General features: G+C 56.8%; 3 protein-coding genes across 6 annotated transcripts; 1 reads left to right on the top strand and 2 right to left on the bottom strand.

Moving 5' to 3' along the window:
• Positions 1–16: 16 nt before the first annotated feature.
• Positions 17–7,964, bottom strand: FAM104A (family with sequence similarity 104 member A). 3 transcript variants are annotated; one of them, XM_048323423.1, is made up of 4 exons: positions 7,846–7,964; positions 5,985–6,081; positions 2,498–2,539; positions 17–663 (listed from the first exon to the last, which is right to left on the bottom strand). In XM_048323423.1, exons 1-4 carry the CDS (start codon positions 7,890–7,892, stop codon positions 427–429), a joined length of 423 nt encoding a protein of 140 aa, XP_048179380.1. In that variant the 5' UTR covers positions 7,893–7,964; the 3' UTR covers positions 17–426. The 3 variants fall into 3 exon arrangements, with proteins under 3 accessions (XP_048179380.1, XP_048179379.1, XP_048179381.1); XM_048323422.1 differs by lacking the exon at positions 2,498–2,539 and adding an exon at positions 2,163–2,225; XM_048323424.1 differs by lacking the exon at positions 2,498–2,539 and having other exon boundaries at positions 7,846–7,960.
• Positions 7,965–8,154: 190 nt separating this feature from the next.
• Positions 8,155–11,684, top strand: C19H17orf80 (chromosome 19 C17orf80 homolog). 2 transcript variants are annotated; one of them, XM_048323419.1, is made up of 4 exons: positions 8,155–9,364; positions 9,725–9,832; positions 10,268–10,384; positions 10,844–11,684. In XM_048323419.1, exons 1-4 carry the CDS (start codon positions 8,179–8,181, stop codon positions 10,870–10,872), a joined length of 1,440 nt encoding a protein of 479 aa, XP_048179376.1. In that variant the 5' UTR covers positions 8,155–8,178; the 3' UTR covers positions 10,873–11,684. The 2 variants fall into 2 exon arrangements, with proteins under 2 accessions (XP_048179376.1, XP_048179377.1); XM_048323420.1 differs by lacking the exon at positions 10,268–10,384.
• On the bottom strand, positions 11,575–14,354 carry CPSF4L (cleavage and polyadenylation specific factor 4 like). The gene is made up of 7 exons (XM_048323421.1): positions 14,109–14,354; positions 13,715–13,864; positions 13,324–13,419; positions 13,099–13,192; positions 12,776–12,818; positions 12,488–12,673; positions 11,575–12,077 (listed from the first exon to the last, which is right to left on the bottom strand). The coding sequence occupies exons 1-7, from the start codon at positions 14,212–14,214 to the stop codon at positions 12,051–12,053; spliced, it is 702 nt and encodes a 233-aa protein (XP_048179378.1). The 5' UTR covers positions 14,215–14,354; the 3' UTR covers positions 11,575–12,050.
• Between the last annotated feature and the right edge of the window lie 1,527 nt (positions 14,355–15,881).

Here is a 15,881-nt window from a genome sequence, read left to right as displayed (position 1 = left end):
AAATTATGGTGCCAAATCATTTTTTAACTAGTTTATTGAAATTAAAAAAGGACTTATAAAACTGAAGAGGAACGCTTAAGAGAACTTTACAGAAAGCAACAACTTGCTAACAAACAGATTAGGCAGTCGATTGGAATTGGACAGTTTGCAATCCTATAACACACATGTGGACTCCTCAGTCTCCTCTTGCCACGTACTTTAGAACCACCCCAAAAAGAATCCTATAAAAATTGCTTCAAAGCCCCTTTTGCATTGCAATAGTGCAGCAAACCACAAGTAAACAATCTCCTGTTAACCTGTTATTTCAAATATAGACTGAAAAGGCAACAGGCAATTTGTGCAATTCCATTTTAACAAACTTTGAAGTTGAAATATCAAATCTACACAGTGCTGTCCCTTCACAGAAGGCAGGGAGCTGCTGGGTCATCATGTAGGGAGGCGTCCCCGGCTCTGTAGGCTGTGGAAGTGGGCTTCCTTCAGGATCTGGTTGATGTGGAAGTAAGGACCTTGGCTTAGTGCAGACTGCTCGTGGAAGGGCTGGGATGAGACAGGGCTGGATCCTGCAATCCTGGGGTTGAGGCTGGACTCTGCTCTGTCAGGGCTGTTGATGCTGCTGCTGCTACAGCTGCTGCTGCTGCTGCTCCCGCTGTCACTGCTGGAGGACTGGGACACACAGAGGGTGAACAGCAACATCAGACATTTCTTCCTCACCCCACGGAAGCAAACCTTTAGGAGAAATCCCTCCCTTCCACATTTCCAGCCTGATGGACTGAATAAATCCACCTTGGCATGGAGAGGCTGTTGTTGCCCACACCCGTGTCACAGAGCTGAAGGGACAAGCCTTCACCCGGGGTTCAGTGACCTCTGGGATGTTGGATTTCAATCCTTCCCAGTTAAACCCCTCAGCTCTGCCCCCAGCCCCACGTTAGCACTAGTGAAGTTTGCTGGATTCATCTGAGAATTGGAAAATAAAGAGCATTCCCAGGGAGCTGCACGTGTCAGTACAGCAGGCAGGGCAGGTTTGGCACACCTGCTCTAGCAGAGGTTTGAGGGAAGCACCATGCAAGCATTTTCCTAGGAGGCAATCCTAAAGTGACACCTGAAGCACCCAAAGCAAGAGGCTGTTAGAAACCAACGCACACAACACCCATTCGAAGTCTCTGAACACCCTGACATCGAGTACTCCTCTCCCAGTTAAGCACTCCATGGCAGTGCTAACTGGAAGTGTTCCATAGCAATTCCATACCAATTTACTTGACGTGACAGTGAAAGAGCAACAGGCACCAAAGATGTCCTCATGCAGCAAAAAGAACTCAGCATTGGACTGGAATAAGAGGCCAGGGCTCATCTGCCAGCATTTAGGATAACCGCGTTTCATGGGAATGGCTGGAAGAGCATTTGCCGTCATCATAAGGGATTCAAAGACATAAAACTGCTTGGCTCACACCATTTTAAGGGCTGCTAAGGAAAGGTTCCATTAGTCCCAGCTGGAATATTTTAGTTCTGTGTGATCTGCTGGTCAGGACCTGCAAATATTTGGGTGAGTCAATCAGCAAGTGGCTACTCTGCTGTCCCATAAATGATTCATAAAAGCAGAGTAAGTGACAGCAGCTAAAAAAACCTACATTTTTCTAAGCATTAAGCCACAGAAGTCAAAGCTTTGTGGCCACAGCAGAGGAGGACAAATTTCGAGAAATCCTCAGGGATTTACCAGTCAGCACCACTTCCAGTGCCCGGAGTAACTCAGGAATGGTGCAAACTGCACCCAGCAGTGTGTCCAGGGAGGCACTGTGGCTCTTTGGGGTGGAACACAACCCTCCCCCCGGCCCTGATCCGCCATCGATCCCGACCATCCAACCCTAACAAATTCCTTTGTTTTGCTGAGCACCAAAAATGCTTCAGCTCTGAGGGAGCACAGCAAGCCAAGCCAAGGGCCCCAGGCTGCGAGGAGAGAGAAGCACACAGCGGGGTCATTCCCGAGGGAGCACAATGGAACCACGGGAGCAACCAGCTCCTCTTCCTAAATCTAGAGAGGGAGAGAGCCCCGGAAGGACAGGGAGGAGCTGGGGGTGGTGCTGGGCAGCCCAGCTGCTGTTGCAGAGCAGCACAAAGAGTCACACGCGATGCTGGAGGGGTCAGGGCAGCCTTGGAGAGAAACCCACCGCACAGGACACTTTGTTTCCTTTTAGTCTGCGCTCCTTAGTGAGCTTCGTTACAGCCACCTTCTGCAAATCAAGGTAAAAACGCGCATGAGAACTTGGCCTCGCTTGCTGCTCGCGTTTCACGTCTCAACAAACATTTTCCAGCTGTTAGTAGCGATTATTTTGTGCATCTCGGAGGTTTGTAAAGCCGGCAGAGTGTCCTGGGACGTGCTTCTGACACCTCAGGCTGGTGACAGATGTGGTTGGTCAGACCCTCTTTATTTCCAGTTCTCTGTGCAAAGATTCACTAGCACTGGCACCCCTTTGTCATTGCCCAAATCACATGGAGCACCTACCATGTCCCCAGGCTGTGGTGCGCATTCTGTAACGCATTTGGACTACAATCAGACAAGAAAAGAATCCTTGAAGTCATCAAGTCAGCAAGACAGGCATCAACAAAGCTTTACAGGGGCAAAGCAAAGCAGCCCAGTGACATTTAAAAATAATCAAAAGGGCATCTTCAAGGTTTACTGGGCTCATTAACCCTTAACATCACACTTTAAGTTTTAAAACAAACAAATGTCCCGTTAAATGTGCAGATCTGTGCCAATCCCTCCTGACAGGAACTGGAGAGAGCCACTCAGCCCCCGCTGCTCTCAGCATCTCCCGAGGTGAGTTTAACAGAGCCACGATCTGGTTTTAGTTAGAACTGAAGACCAGCCCTTCCCGCAAGAGAGGGGGACAAGAACTTTGATTTGCTCTCTGCCAAGAACCCGGCGGTGCTTCAATCCTGGCACCAGCCAGAACAAAGAGGAACTACGAGAAACTCGGGTTTGCAGAAGTTATTCAGGAAGGAAAGGGTCAGCCAGAACACTCGGGACTCGCTTCCTTCCCTGGGAAAATGAGAGCAAAGGGTTTTCCTTGGTGATTCCCCAGGCTGCAGAGCACAACTGGGAATCTCAGCATTCCTGTGAGTGCGATTCCCCTTGCAGGATCCACTACAACTTCTCCTGGCTTGATTTGGGGGCAAGCAATGGATTTCTACCCAAATCCCAGGGCAGGGCAAACAACACAGCTGAGCTCCTGGAAAAGGGAGGACAGGCTGAACAGGAAGTGAAATTCCGTGGCCAAGGCTCTGCCTCGCTAATGTTTAACGTTGGCTGCAGCTCCAGCCCCGTGTCTGTGCCTGTCCACGGACTGAACCCCAGAGCTGAGGTTTCTGTCACCCTCAGGGTGGCTGTAACCTGGGAGTGGCTTCTCCAGGAGCAGCAGGAATGGCACATCCTTACAGCACCTGGCCAAAAAGCAGCACTGATGGAGATTGAAGGGAATCTGTTTCCATCCTGTGAAAGCTGAAGTCAGGGGTGCTGCCTGTCCTGGGTGAAAGGATAATGCAGTGGGGGAAAACACCAAATCCTTTGGAATCGGATCTGGTTCGGTGAGCAGTGGGATTCAAAGTGAGGGACTGAGGGATAACATCACAAAACAGCCCAGGTTTGAACTGCCACTAAGGAAAAACCTCCCTTCACCTCATTCTGCAGAGCAAAATGTGTAAGAGATCCTGAAAAAAAAAAAAGGGAAGAGATCCTGCCAAAAGCCAAGTCCTGTTTAAAGTGCAGCTGCCTGATTGCCACCCTGAGGTTGTGTTGTTCTCAAAGAGGGAACAGTCAATTTGAACTCAAACAGGCCACAGGAATCAGGACTTTGGGTAATGTTCCACAGAAAGCAGGTGTGTAACCCCCTGCGATGAAAAGCGACTCTCACGTGCTCTCGGAAGTCACAAATTGCTCCCGCTCCCCCTTTCCCAGTCAATACCCCAAAACCCGTGGGGATTTTTAACCAGCAAGAGGTGTCTTTGCAGGCAGCAAAGTATCAGGAAACTAAATACAAGTGTTACAAACTGGCTGAGACTTTCCAAGCGACACCAATCGGAAGCACTCATGCACAATGAGCACAAGGATTTCTCCCTTTGGCACAGGAAGTCCTTAACCAAATGTTGGAATAATACAGATTTAATCTCGTGGCTTGAATTTTTGGGCATGCTCAGTTCAGGGATCTGACAAGAAAACAAGCCAAAAAAAAAAAAAAAAGATAGAAAAAGCTCCATTCATCAGGAGAAAACACTGGGAATTCTGTTCCCCAGAGAACGGGGCCGGTGGTGTTTGGGAAGCTGTGTCCACATTCCTCAGCAGTGAGAGCTCCTCCCTGCCTCCCACCAGGGTTTAATGTGTTAAAACCAGACTTCTACCAGGCAAGTGCATGCAAGAAGCAGAGTCTCTGTTAGGCTGAGCAGTGACCTTGCCCTGGGTCAGCCATGCCCGAGCTGTTCCCTCGCAGCACCCAGGAAACCAGGCCAGGGTTAAGGTCACCCCTCCTGTGTGGCCACAAACCCACTGCCAGTCCTGCTTTTAGTGGCTCTGCCCAAACACCAGGTGTTCACACGACAAGCAAAGGTGCTTCTGCCACTCACCATCGAGGGTTTTCCTGATATCCTTAATTTCATTACTCCTACTTCAATCCCTCGTTCCACACTAAATCCGTCCTCCTCCCGCCACAAAGCTGCTTTAGCCTTTAACTACTCTACACACACGGAGGGGTTTGACCTGTTGGACAAGTGATTCAGTGTCAGATGGCAACAAACCAGGGCTGCTTCTCCCCATCACACCCCAAAATGCAAAGTCTCCCTCCTGAAAAAACAGCAACACAGCAACCAGGGCAGTTCTAATCCTGGAGAATTCCTTCATGATGGGCAGCAGCTCCTAAAGCATTTTCCAGCAGTGTCCTATCACATAATCTACCTGTATAGGTTAAAAGAGTCTCCCTCACAACAGCAATGTATTAATATACATTTGAAACCATTTCCAGATTATAAAAGAGCTCAAAGTTACACAGCAATTAAATATTTTCTGCGGAGTATAATTAACAGTTGAATAACCCAGTTAATTCTGTAATAATTCAGACTGTAATTGCTCATTACAGTCCACCTTCAAAGAGAAAAGGCTCTAAAAAACCAAGGATATTTGCAAAACCTTCAAAGAAATTAATTTCATTAACTTCCAGGGATGCAGACCAGGAGGGGGCCTCTGCTCTGCACCCTCTTCTCCACGAATGTTTTGCAACACAAGGACGTTGCTCACAGTGAACTTTCAGGTGATTCACACAGGTGACATCTCAGGAAATCTGGCAGCAGTTGGGAAATCAGCGAATTTTTTTTAAGAAAAGCAATCTCAAACTGCAGCAAGAGAACACCTGTCTGGTGAGGGGTAAGAAAACAACAGAGTTTATCCCACATCCAGAAAAAAAAATCGTGGAAAATATGAGACAAAACCAAATCGTTTGAGTCTGAGTGTTCTGGCTGTGAACAAGTCTTGCTTAAGCTGAGCAGCTCTATCAGAGCATTTTTTCCACATCAGATAAGGCCTGCCTGGAATGTGTTTTGTCTTTCTCCCACAAATAACCACCTCACTGTAAGTACAGGCAGAGCTGATGGTCAGGCAAAGCGAGCACAGGGACACATCCACCCTCACCATCCCCTCAGCTCTGGTCACAGCTCATCCCACACAGCAAAACCAGACATGGCAGGGAATTATTTCCCTGGGTGTTGCAAAGCAGGATTTGGAATTTCTTCCCAGAAATATTCATACCAGGGATAACCAGGCTCACTGGAAATGCTGATTTCCAAACTGCCCTTTACAGATTTCAGCCTCTGATGTCACCAAGTCAAACCTCACCACGTCAAACACATAGCTAAGAAATAAAAATTTTTAAAAATGCACAAGATATTCCAGCTGCTGTGGAAATGCAGCACGGAAGGCAAGTGGATTTGCCTGGGAAGGCTCTCACCTCAGTGTCCCACGAGTCCTGCAGGACAGTGTTCCTGGTGCTACGCTTTGTCTGGGGAACGTGACCATCATCTTCATTGCCATTCCTTCTCCTCTTCCTACAGGAAATTCAGGGGGAAAATAAATGATCAGCTCGCTGATCTACCTTCTGGTTTGTTCTCTGAAGGCACCCAAAAAAGCAGGAACACTTGATAAATTAATGCAGGACGCATCCAGACCCCCGAGGTGCTGTGGACTCTCATATTCCCCTTTTAGCTGCTGCCTAAGGGCACAGAGAAAAAGATCCTGTTTCTCACAAGCTGTTTCCTGTCAGTTTAAGGGACGTGGACTCACATTAAAATCATCCTTCTAAATAAACTCGTTTAACAATTGTCAGCCTTGCACATCTAAAAATAATCCCTGCGCTCGGAGTGACACCTGACAGGCCGGGGACAGCACCAGGACAAGTGGCAGTGACCACATTTTCAATGAACACCCAATTATTCACCTGCTCACACCACCCCACAAGGGCTTTCTTTAGTCTCTCCAAACTCTGACAGTGTTTGGAGTCAAGCCACATTCCAAAACAATCATATTTCCCACGTGGAAATAAGGTTTTGTCAGGAAACACCTCGTGGAAAACAAACTCGTCCCTGTTTCTGATGTATTTGCCACCCTCTCGTGACATCTTGTACTGTTTGGCCTGGTAGGTACAAGTTTTAACCTAATTTTTATCCAAATCTTTGCAGACATCAAGGCAAAGCGGAGTTTGGAGGAGAATAATGGGAGGGGGGCGGTGCTAATATTCCCAGATTAGAGGAGACAGAGGGAAGACCTCAAAGACCAGGTTGGACAGGGCTTGGAGCAACCTGGAATACTGGGAAGTGTCCCTGCCCATGGCAGGGGGTGGGACTGGATGAGATTTAAGGTCACTTCCAACCCAAACCATTCAGCGATTCTTTGACATCGACACAGCAGCTGATCCCCAGCAGCATCCCAGAATCCCTGTCCACAGAATTTCCACACCAACATCAAACGATTTTCCCCCACCATACAAATGTGACAAGTCAGCCAGGATCTCAGCAGCCTCCAAAACACAGGACGGAGCTGTTTTGGTGCCTAAAATTAATCCGTGCTCGAATGAGTCAAAACAGACCGAGGGAGGTATTTATAACTGGATCCTTTCTCACAGCCAGGCTGTGCAGCAGCCTCAGCTGCCAGGATTTGGCCCACGCCTACAGCCCAGCGCTGCCTCCCCGCTCGCCATCCCTGCGAGCACAGGCACCAAACGCTGTCCCCCGGCTGCCCCCGGGCCCGGAACGCTCTCTGCGGAAGGGACATTCCCCCCTCACCCCGCCTTTGCCTCTGGATCCTTCCTTTCCTCAACACCTGCAGTGACCCCGACACCTCCAGTCCAGCTCGGACAGGGCTGGGAGCACCCTGGGCTACGGAAGGTGTCCCTGCCCACGGCAGGGGTGGAACGGGAAGGGCTTTAAGGTCCCTTCCACCCCATTCCCTGACTCCATGATCCCCCACTGCCTCACAGCTCCGGCCCAGCTCCCACCCGCTCCATGATCCCTCTGGTTCCTCCGCCACCAGGCCGAGAATCCCCCCCGAACCCTCTGCATCCTCGACGTCCCTTCGACCTCCCGAACGCACCGCACCTCCCCGCCCGAAACCTTTCACCCCGCAGCCCCATTTAATCCCTCCCAGCGCTCGGGGGCCGCTCTCCCCTTTCCCACCCCCCACCCCCGCACCCCCCTCAAGCCAACCCCCGCCCTCCCCGCGCGGTGCCCCCGGGGCTGCTCCGAGCGGCCGAGCCCCCTCCCCTCAGCCCAGCCCCTCCTTCCCCCCCGCCCTCAGGCCGCGCTGCCCTCGCCCACCTCTGTCTCGCTCCCCGCTCGCTCGGCAGCGGCTGCCGGCAGCTCATGGCGGGTCGGAGCGCGGCGGGGCGGGCGGGAGGCCGCGGGGAGGCCGCGGGAGGCCGCGGTGAGGGGCGGAGGCCGCGGTGAGGGGCGGCAGCGCGGCCCTGCCCGGCCCCGACCGCCGCTTCCGCCGCGGCCGCCTCGCCCCCGTGACGTCACGGCGTGCGCCCGCGCGGGCGGGGCTGCGCCATTGTGACGTCACAGCGCGCCGCGCGCGCCGGCGGCGGGGGGAGCCGCGCCGTTGTGACGTCACCGCGCGGCCCCGTGAGGGGCGGGGGGGCCCGCGCGGCGATGGCGGCGGGGCCGGAGCTGTGCCCGCACTGCCGCCGGCCCTTCAAGCGGCTCCGCGCCCACCTCCCGCACTGCAAGGCCGCGCCGCGCCCGCCGCCGCCACCGGGATCGCCGCCGCCTCCGGGATCGAGCCCCCGCCCGGCCCCCGCCAGCGCACCGGGATCGGCGCCGGCAGCGAGCCCCCAGCCCTCCCCCGCCGCCGGCTGCGTGCCGGGGCCCACACCAGCGCCAGGTCCCGGCCCGTCCCCCGGTACCGCCCGAGGTCCGGGTGCTGCCGCCGCCGGGAGCGGCTCCGGCCCCGGGCAGCCCCGGGAGGCGGCGGCGGCGGGAGGGAGCGAGGGAAGCGCGGAGCCCGCGGTGCAGGACGTGGCCAGGAGCCTGGATCTGCACCCCGAGGAGGTGGAGGATGTTCCCGGGAAGCTGGAGAAGGGGCTGAAGGTGGTGATCCGGAAGCACCGTGCCAGGGTGCTCCGGGAGAAGGAGCCCGGGAGCGGGGCAGGGGCAGCGGGAGGCCGCGGAGCGCCCGGACAAGGGACGGATCCCGGTCCTGCTCCCCCCCCGCAGCGCCCCAAAACTGCTCCAAAATCCAAGCGCAAGGAGACTCGGAGCCAGGGAGCCGTGGGGAACGGGGCTGGGAGCTCTAAGGAAGAAAAAAGCCGTTTAAAGGCAACAAAGGTACTTCAAGAGCCCCCTGAAAGCAGAAATAGCCCCGGTGACCTCGTCCGGCAGGAGGGGAGAGACAAACCCACGGCAGGAGAGGAGGAGCAGGTGCACCTGGAAGTTGGGGTGGGACATAAAGCCCCCGTGTCTGCTTTGCACCCCAAGAACCTCCATCTGTCACTGACGGAGGCGTTCGGAGCTCACGGCCGGGGGACATCCAAGAATGAGCTCAGCAGCCTGCCGGGGCCGCGGGACAGCGGGGAGCAGATGGACGGAGTGTCCGAGCCCATCCTGAGCCTGGGCAGAGACCCGGGGCTGGCTCTGCTCCACGCCCCCAAAATCCAGCCCACCTGTTCATGCCAGGCCTCTGGCAGGAGCACCAGGGCCGGCGCCAGGGGCTTCGAGTGGTTTCCAGACTTGTATCCCGATTATGAAGGGCTGAGGATTTTTCCAGGGAAGCGTTTCCAAGAAGATGTGAGGATCACAGTGGAGACACCAAGGGGCGGTTTCTCGCAGGGGCAACAAGGTAAACAAAAGGCTCTGTGCTGGGATTTGCTGGAATGGCAGCTGGGAATGGGAGAGGAGGGGTAGGGAATGCTGAGCTGCTGGGCTCACCCAGGAAAGGATCCAGGAGAATCCAAGGAGGTTTAACTGCGCCTCCTCCAGCCTGCAAAGCCAATGGTTGATGTTTTTATGGAGGCTGGAGTCAGGCTCTTGCGTGTTTGGGCTGGTGGAGCCCAGGCTTTGTGGGAGAGCTGATTCCCTCTCCTTTTCCAAGCCCAAATTCCACGTCGTATCCCAGCTCCCTGCTCCCCACCCAGCACAGGGAGCAGGGACAGGGAGCAGGGACACCACGCTGTGAGCATTGTCACTTGTCACCCCGCAGGTCCCCTCTCGGAGAGGCCCCTGATGGAGGTGAGGCTGGGGGAGCTGCACACCTGGATCAGCACCTGCAACTTCTCTCCCCAGGGGCTGCTGGGAGCAGTGCAGAAAGGTGAGAATTCCTGGCTTTTGGGGCAGATTCATCCCACTTCCCTGATGTGCTTTATTGGTCCAAGTGTCCAGCCCGGATCTTTACGAGGCACAAATCATGGAGTGATGGAATGGTTTGGGTTGGGAGGGACCATAAAGATGATCCAGTGCCACCCCCACACCTCCCCCTGTCCCAGGGGGCTCCAAGCCCCAATGTCCAGCCTGGCCTTGGGCACTGCCAGGGATCCAGGGGCAGCCCCAGCTGCTCTGGGCACCCTGTGCCAGGCCCTCTCCACCCTCCCAGGGAACAATTCCTTCCCAACATCCCATCCATCCCTGCCCTCTGGAACTGGGAATAAACAAACATCCCCAACATTTTAGCTTTGGAAAGTTGCATGGAAACAGTGAATTCCCAAGACCAGCCCATGATTTCTCCCTTTCCTTTCTCTCCCAACAGCCTGGAGCAGTTACTGTGCCAAATACATCCACGTGAGGCGGGGGGGACCCGCTGGGATCTCCATGCTCCTGGCTGGGTACTGCCTGCTCAGCTATGGCTGGAACTATCAGCACCTCAGTAAGACTTCCTTGGGGTCTTCTGTTTCAGGAGTTCTTCCTTTTGCAGCACTTGGAAAGTCTATTTAGCTTTAGTTAATTAAAGCTCTGGAATAATTTAAATACTCCCCCCATTTAAGCCTAATCCCAGAGCTGAGAGAGCAGGATTCTCTAGGTGGGCAGAGGAATTTGGTTAATAAAAGTGCTGATAACAGCTGCTGACTCACAGCTCCTCCCTGGAGAGCTCCAGGATTGTCAGGAGCCCTTTGAAAAGCCTGCTCAAAGCAGAGGGAGGAGATGTTCCAACAGGAGCTCCTGTTCCCTGGATTCCCTGACAAATGACAAGGGATTTGCTGGTGTTTGGGTGGTTGCCCCTTGCAGCACATAAACAGAGAAGCTGCAGTTGGGCTCCTCATCCCAGCTGGAGCCCTCAAACAGATCCCTGTGCTTCACTGGAATGGTTTTCTCCCTGTTTTTTCAGAGCAGCACCGCTGGCGAAAATACCACTGAAGGAGCTGGAGCAGCACCCAAGGAACAGCCACGGCTCCTTGGGAGGCAGCAGAAGCACCCAGGACCGGTATCCCAGCAGGAATTCCCAGCAGCAGAGGCCTGGTTGGGGCTGGAGCTGAGGAGGGGCCGCTTTGCAGGTCCCCTCGTGTAGCAGAGAGGTGACAGGGCCAGCCTGTGCTCACTCCTCTGTGGGTCAGGCAGCTTTTAGTAGTGAGGTAAGAAAGCCTTAGAGCCACCCTGAGAGATCTGTGTGGGCAGCAGAGCTCCTGGAGGCTGCAGAGTCCCACATCCCTTGACTGGGACATGGGACAGCGCCTTGTCCTGAGCTGGCATTAGAGAGTATTTGGTCATTCTGCTGTAGCTGAGTGTGGGCACTGAGGGTTGTGGCAGGGTGGACTCCAACCCCAACACCCATTCCCTTTAAATTCAGAGCTGTGCCTGGCCCAGCCCAGTTTGTACTCACCCCTGGTGCTGGTGGGACTGGCCAGGACCTGTATGAAGGCACTGGAGCAGCAGCTCAGACCACAGCACCCTAATTCCAGGGAAGAAAAATCCATGGGATGAGCTGTTGTGCCCAAGGGGCAAACCCGTGTCTGCAGCAGACAAACCAGGACAGTCAGGAGTGCTAGTTGGAGCCTGCCATTCCCAGACGTGTCTGGGAAAGGGTTGGTCACGTTGCAGGCATGGAAGAAAAGCCAAGAATTAAAAGTCTGAGCTCTTTATTCTGCAGAGTGCAGTAGTGCCGTGACAGAGGTGTTGCACCAAAAACTCTCTCACCAGCAATAAAAACCTGTGTGGGTTTTCCTTTCCTGCTTGGGTTGTGATCTCAAACGTGGTGCTTTGTGCCCCCTTCCCAAGGGATGAGCACACCCTCACCGCTGTGCCCAGGATCCTGGCACCAGCCAGTCCTGCCCCTGTTCACACCCTGGGAATGCTGCTGCTGCTGTCCCAGCCTGCCCACAGCCAGCAGCCAGCCGTGGGAAGTCCCGATTCCCATTGTATGGAGTGATTTCTGTGCAGCCTGTGAGCTGGTGCTGGGCAAACCCCGCTGGCTTCTCTAGTCCAGCCGCTGCCCCGGTGCCGTCTCCGTCATGTTGTGTGGTGTCCTCCTTCCCTGGTCCGTGTGGGAGCACTGCAGTCACTTCCCCAGCAGCATTTCCAGCGGAGTCCTCCCGCTCTCACCGGCACGGACTGGCTGATCCTCTCTGGGGACACAGGGAATGGGTTTGGGCTGCATCAGCCGCTGCCACGTTCCCACACGTTCGTTTTGATCCCATTTCCAGTGGAGTGGGATCATGGAAACAGCACCCCCAGATCTCCAACCACACCAAACCTCTGACCCAGAGGGGTTTGTTGCTCCCAGGGTTCTCCCGTTGGTTATTATCACTCAAACCCTGCAGTCAGGTTGTTTCAGTCCCAAAACATCCCTCCTTCCCTGCTGGTTCCCACCCCAGCTCTGGGGGAACATGGCCAAATAACACAGGGAAAGGACATTTCCAGTCCAGGAGGCTGTTTTGGGAGCACTGCGGGAATCCCCACAGCACCTGCTGCCCCTCACCCTCCCTCCAAGGTGAGACCGCTGCTCCCAGCCCTCCCATTCCCAAAAATCTCTCACCTTGGAGCAGGTGCCTCCTTCCAGCAGGTTCTGCGGGCTCGGGGGACACCCACTGGTGTCCCACAGATGAGCTGCCAGGTGCTGGGTGACATGTGGAGGTGGCTCCTTGGGTGGCACGTCCTCACCTCCCCTCTCCTCTGCAGCAGTCAGATCCCGCTGTACCAGCCCCCATGGACATCCAGCTTCCTGGGGGAAACGGGGCAGGAGGGGCAGTTGGCAGCTGCTGCCCCACAGGAGCTGGGAGCAGCTGGGGCATCACCCCCACGGGCACAGGGAAAACAGCTTCACCTTGGATGGGTCTGTGCTGCTCACCATCAGCCCGGCCTTGAGGCTGGAGGGGACACAGAGGACGGGCAGTTACTCCCTGTGCTGCCCCCAAATCCTCCTGAGCCCCTCAGGGACATCCTGGAGCTGGTACAGGCACCTCCATGGGGACCAGCGCTGTCCCCTGCCCACCCACCGCTGACCCTGAGGTCACCAGCACAGCTTGGGTGTGGGGGTTGCTTAATTCAGACCCTTCAGGTCCTTGTCCCTGACCCTGCAAGGGCCACAGCCGCCTCAGAGAGGGGATTTTCCCCCCCAGCCCCATTCCCAGCCTGCCCAGTACGTACTGCACGAATTTGCACTTGGGTCCCTCCGGGCAGAAGCCCACCAGGTAGTTGGCACACATCACCCTCCTCGTGTGCTTGTACTTGCACAGGGGACCTGCCAGGCAGAGGGGACACTCACAAGGACACGGCCTCGCAGCGGGGCTGTGGGAGCTCCGCTTTCCCCGCAGCCCCGAGCCCAAATCCCCACCGGGCACCCCCTGCCCACCCAGCCCTGGCCCAGCTCACCGTGCCTGCAAAAGCCACGGTCGTACCAGGGACAGCCCACGGCGCTGGCGGTGGCACCGGCGTGCAGGAAGGGACAGTCCTGGTTGCTGCACTCACCTGCGGGAGAAGGGGTGGGACATTTGGGACAATGCTCCTTCGAGCCAAACGCGGCGGGAATGGTTCAAGGATGGGCTGCATGGAAGGAATTGGGGTGCCCTGGGAACAGGGGTTTGGTTTGGGGGGGGGGGGGGACGGTGACCCTGGCTGCGTGACAGTGGCACTTCTTCCCGCAGTCAGGAGGTGGCATCAGCCGCTTGCTCGAGGCCAGGCCCGAGGGACGCGAGCGCTGGGACGGGAGAGGCTCGGGGAGGGGTGGGAAGAGGTTCCGTGGGATGCCCAGCCCCGCACCCACCGAACTTGGAGTAGAAATAGCACTCGGGCATCCTGGTGGCGTCGTAGTCGTGCAGGAAGTCGCAGCCGTCGCCCCTCTTGCAGAGCCCTCGCAGCCAATGCTTGCACACCGCGGGCTTGGCCCCGCCGTGCCGGGGGCGGCCCTGCACGCCTGGGACAGCCCTGTCACAGCCAGCCTGTCCCCACTGCACCCACAGCCCCGGGGGGCAGAGAGCTGCCACCGCCGCTGCTGGCACCACGGGGACACGGGGGACCCTGGCAGCCCCCCCGACAGCTTCGCCGGCTGCACCCCTGAGGGGACAACGCCCGGAGCCAGGACAAAAACCACCCGGGTGTTGTGCGAGGGCAGCAAGAGAAGAACCCCAAAAGCCCCCGCAACGCTGTCCCCAGCTTACTGTCCACCCCCGGGAAGGGCAGGGGCCGAGCTCCTCGCTGCTGCTCCACGTCAGCCTCCGAGTCAAACCTGATCCTCTCCACACCAGCCACCAGCTCCTGCATCATCCCTTGCTCCGGGAAGAGCCCGCTCCAGCCTGGCACAGGCAGAGAAAGAGGCAGGGAAGCAGCTCCCAGGGCTGGCAGGGACACTCCCCAAGGAAAACACAGCTCTCCCAAGGGAGCACCACACTCTGGAGGTCCCCGCAGTCACCCTAGAGCCCACCAACACCCAAAACAGCCCACCAACACCCTCCTATTCCTCCTCCTCCCCAGGCAGAGCTAAACCAGCCCGGCAGCCCCGGAGTGCTGCATTTAGAGAGGGAGGTTGCCCACATCTGATCCCAATTTGCAGCCACGATTGCCTGCTGCCGCAGCTGGGGAGCTCAGCCCCGGGCCCAGCCAGCCCCCCTCAGCCTCCCCGCTCCCACATCTGCTTCTCCTCCAGAAAAAGCGGCTGGGGTTGACTGGGAGCTGGGTTAACCCCTCACTTCGAGGCCTTAAATGGAGCCAAATATGGTTGGAGTGATGGGATTGAGCGTTCCAACAGCACAGGATGGATCCTGGGTGTGTTTTGGCATGCTCTGGGTGCTGTGAGCATCGCTCAGTGCACAGCAGCACCACCCCAGGCCTGCTCTCCAGTGCCTGGCAGGACAGACCCACATCCCTGAGCTCCTGGAAGGGGTCACAACTTGCATCCCAATAAATCATGGAAGCATGGAATGGTTTCTGCTGGAAGGGTCCTTAAAGCCCATCTCGTTCCATCTGCAGGCAGGGACACTTCCACCGGGCTGCCCAGAAGCCTCTTCCATCCCTGCTTTTGGGCTTTCCCAGGTGCCAGGCTCCAGTAGCACATTCCAGGCATGGCCAGGGTTCCACAGGCTTCCCGGAGCCCACCTGGAGCAGCCCCAGAGCCCCTGGATTTATCCCAGAGCTCCATCCCTGCTCCGTCACGCGGCTCCCGTGGCCACGCTCAGCGCCCGGGGCGCCGTGGGCTGACACGGCCGATGGAGCCCTGCTCCCATTCTGTCACTTGGGATCAAACCACTGGACCAGCGCTGCCAGAGCGCTGCCCGTGGGTGCTGCAGGGTGCTGGGCACCCACCGCCCAGCTGGCAGCCGTGCAGGACATCCCAGGTGCCAACCCCGGGGATGTGACACGATGTCACTGTGCCCACCGAGGGGTTTGGGAGGCTGGGGGTGCAGCCTCGCTCCCTGCAGCCGGCACTGGCCGGGCACTGGCGGTGCTGGTGTCACTGCCCACTAGCCCAGGACCCGTGGGACTGTCCCTGTCCTCGCTCCCTCCCGGTGTTACAGGGTCATCCCCTGTCCCGTGCGGCGGGGCCGTGTCCCGGCTGTGCTCAGCAGCCCCACACGCTTTCTGCCCCATCACCTCGCGGCACCGCGGCGCTGCTGAGCCCGAGCCTGGAGCCGACAGGCGTCACAAAGATCAGGACGGCCAAGTGACAGTGGCAGGCGGCCCGTGAAGGGTCACCCCAGGCTTCTCCCCACCCCACAGCCCCGGGGAACGAGGCGGGCAAACCCCAGGGACCGAGCCTCGCTGCTTTGTGCCAGTGCACCCCTAAGGGACAAGAGGAGCCAGGTGTCCCCCAGCAGCCTGGCGACCTCCCAGGTGACAGCGACCAGGGCCACTGGCTCAGGGGGTGGGACATGGGACCCTGGCAGAGGGCACGGGGGCACGGTGACCGGGGCAGAGGCAGCCTGGTGAGCTCAGAG

Source organism: Corvus hawaiiensis, chromosome 19, assembly GCF_020740725.1.
Source record: "Corvus hawaiiensis isolate bCorHaw1 chromosome 19, bCorHaw1.pri.cur, whole genome shotgun sequence".
Taxonomy (NCBI): domain Eukaryota; kingdom Metazoa; phylum Chordata; class Aves; order Passeriformes; family Corvidae; genus Corvus; species Corvus hawaiiensis.
The sequence above is the reverse complement of the archived record's forward strand: the minus strand, read 5'-3'. Positions and strand labels throughout refer to the sequence as shown.

What these genes read in the sequence shown, in the direction of transcription:
- FAM104A (XM_048323422.1), bottom strand. Translation starts at nt 7,892, where the DNA reads ATGAGCTGCCGGCAGCCGCTGCCGAGCGAGCGGGGAGCGAGACAGAG. An exon ending in AGGACTCGTGGGACACTGAG is followed by an intron (nt 2,226 to 5,984) that starts GTGAGAGCCTTC and finishes CTTGATTTGCAG; the next exon opens with AAGGTGGCTGTAACGAAGCT. An exon ending in GAAACAAAGTGTCCTGTGCG is followed by an intron (nt 664 to 2,162) that starts GTGGGTTTCTCT and finishes TGTGTGTCCCAG; the next exon opens with TCCTCCAGCAGTGACAGCGG.
- CPSF4L (XM_048323421.1), bottom strand. Translation starts at nt 14,214, where the DNA reads ATGATGCAGGAGCTGGTGGCTGGTGTGGAGAGGATCAGGTTTGACTCG. An exon ending in GCAGCACAGACCCATCCAAG is followed by an intron (nt 12,674 to 12,775) that starts GTGAAGCTGTTT and finishes CGTTTCCCCCAG; the next exon opens with GAAGCTGGATGTCCATGGGG. An exon ending in AAGGAGGCACCTGCTCCAAG is followed by an intron (nt 12,078 to 12,487) that starts GTGAGAGATTTT and finishes CTGTGTCCCCAG; the next exon opens with AGAGGATCAGCCAGTCCGTG.
- C19H17orf80 (XM_048323419.1), top strand. Translation starts at nt 8,179, where the DNA reads ATGGCGGCGGGGCCGGAGCTGTGCCCGCACTGCCGCCGGCCCTTCAAG. An exon ending in TTTCTCGCAGGGGCAACAAG is followed by an intron (nt 9,365 to 9,724) that starts GTAAACAAAAGG and finishes GTCACCCCGCAG; the next exon opens with GTCCCCTCTCGGAGAGGCCC. An exon ending in CTGGAACTATCAGCACCTCA is followed by an intron (nt 10,385 to 10,843) that starts GTAAGACTTCCT and finishes CTGTTTTTTCAG; the next exon opens with AGCAGCACCGCTGGCGAAAA.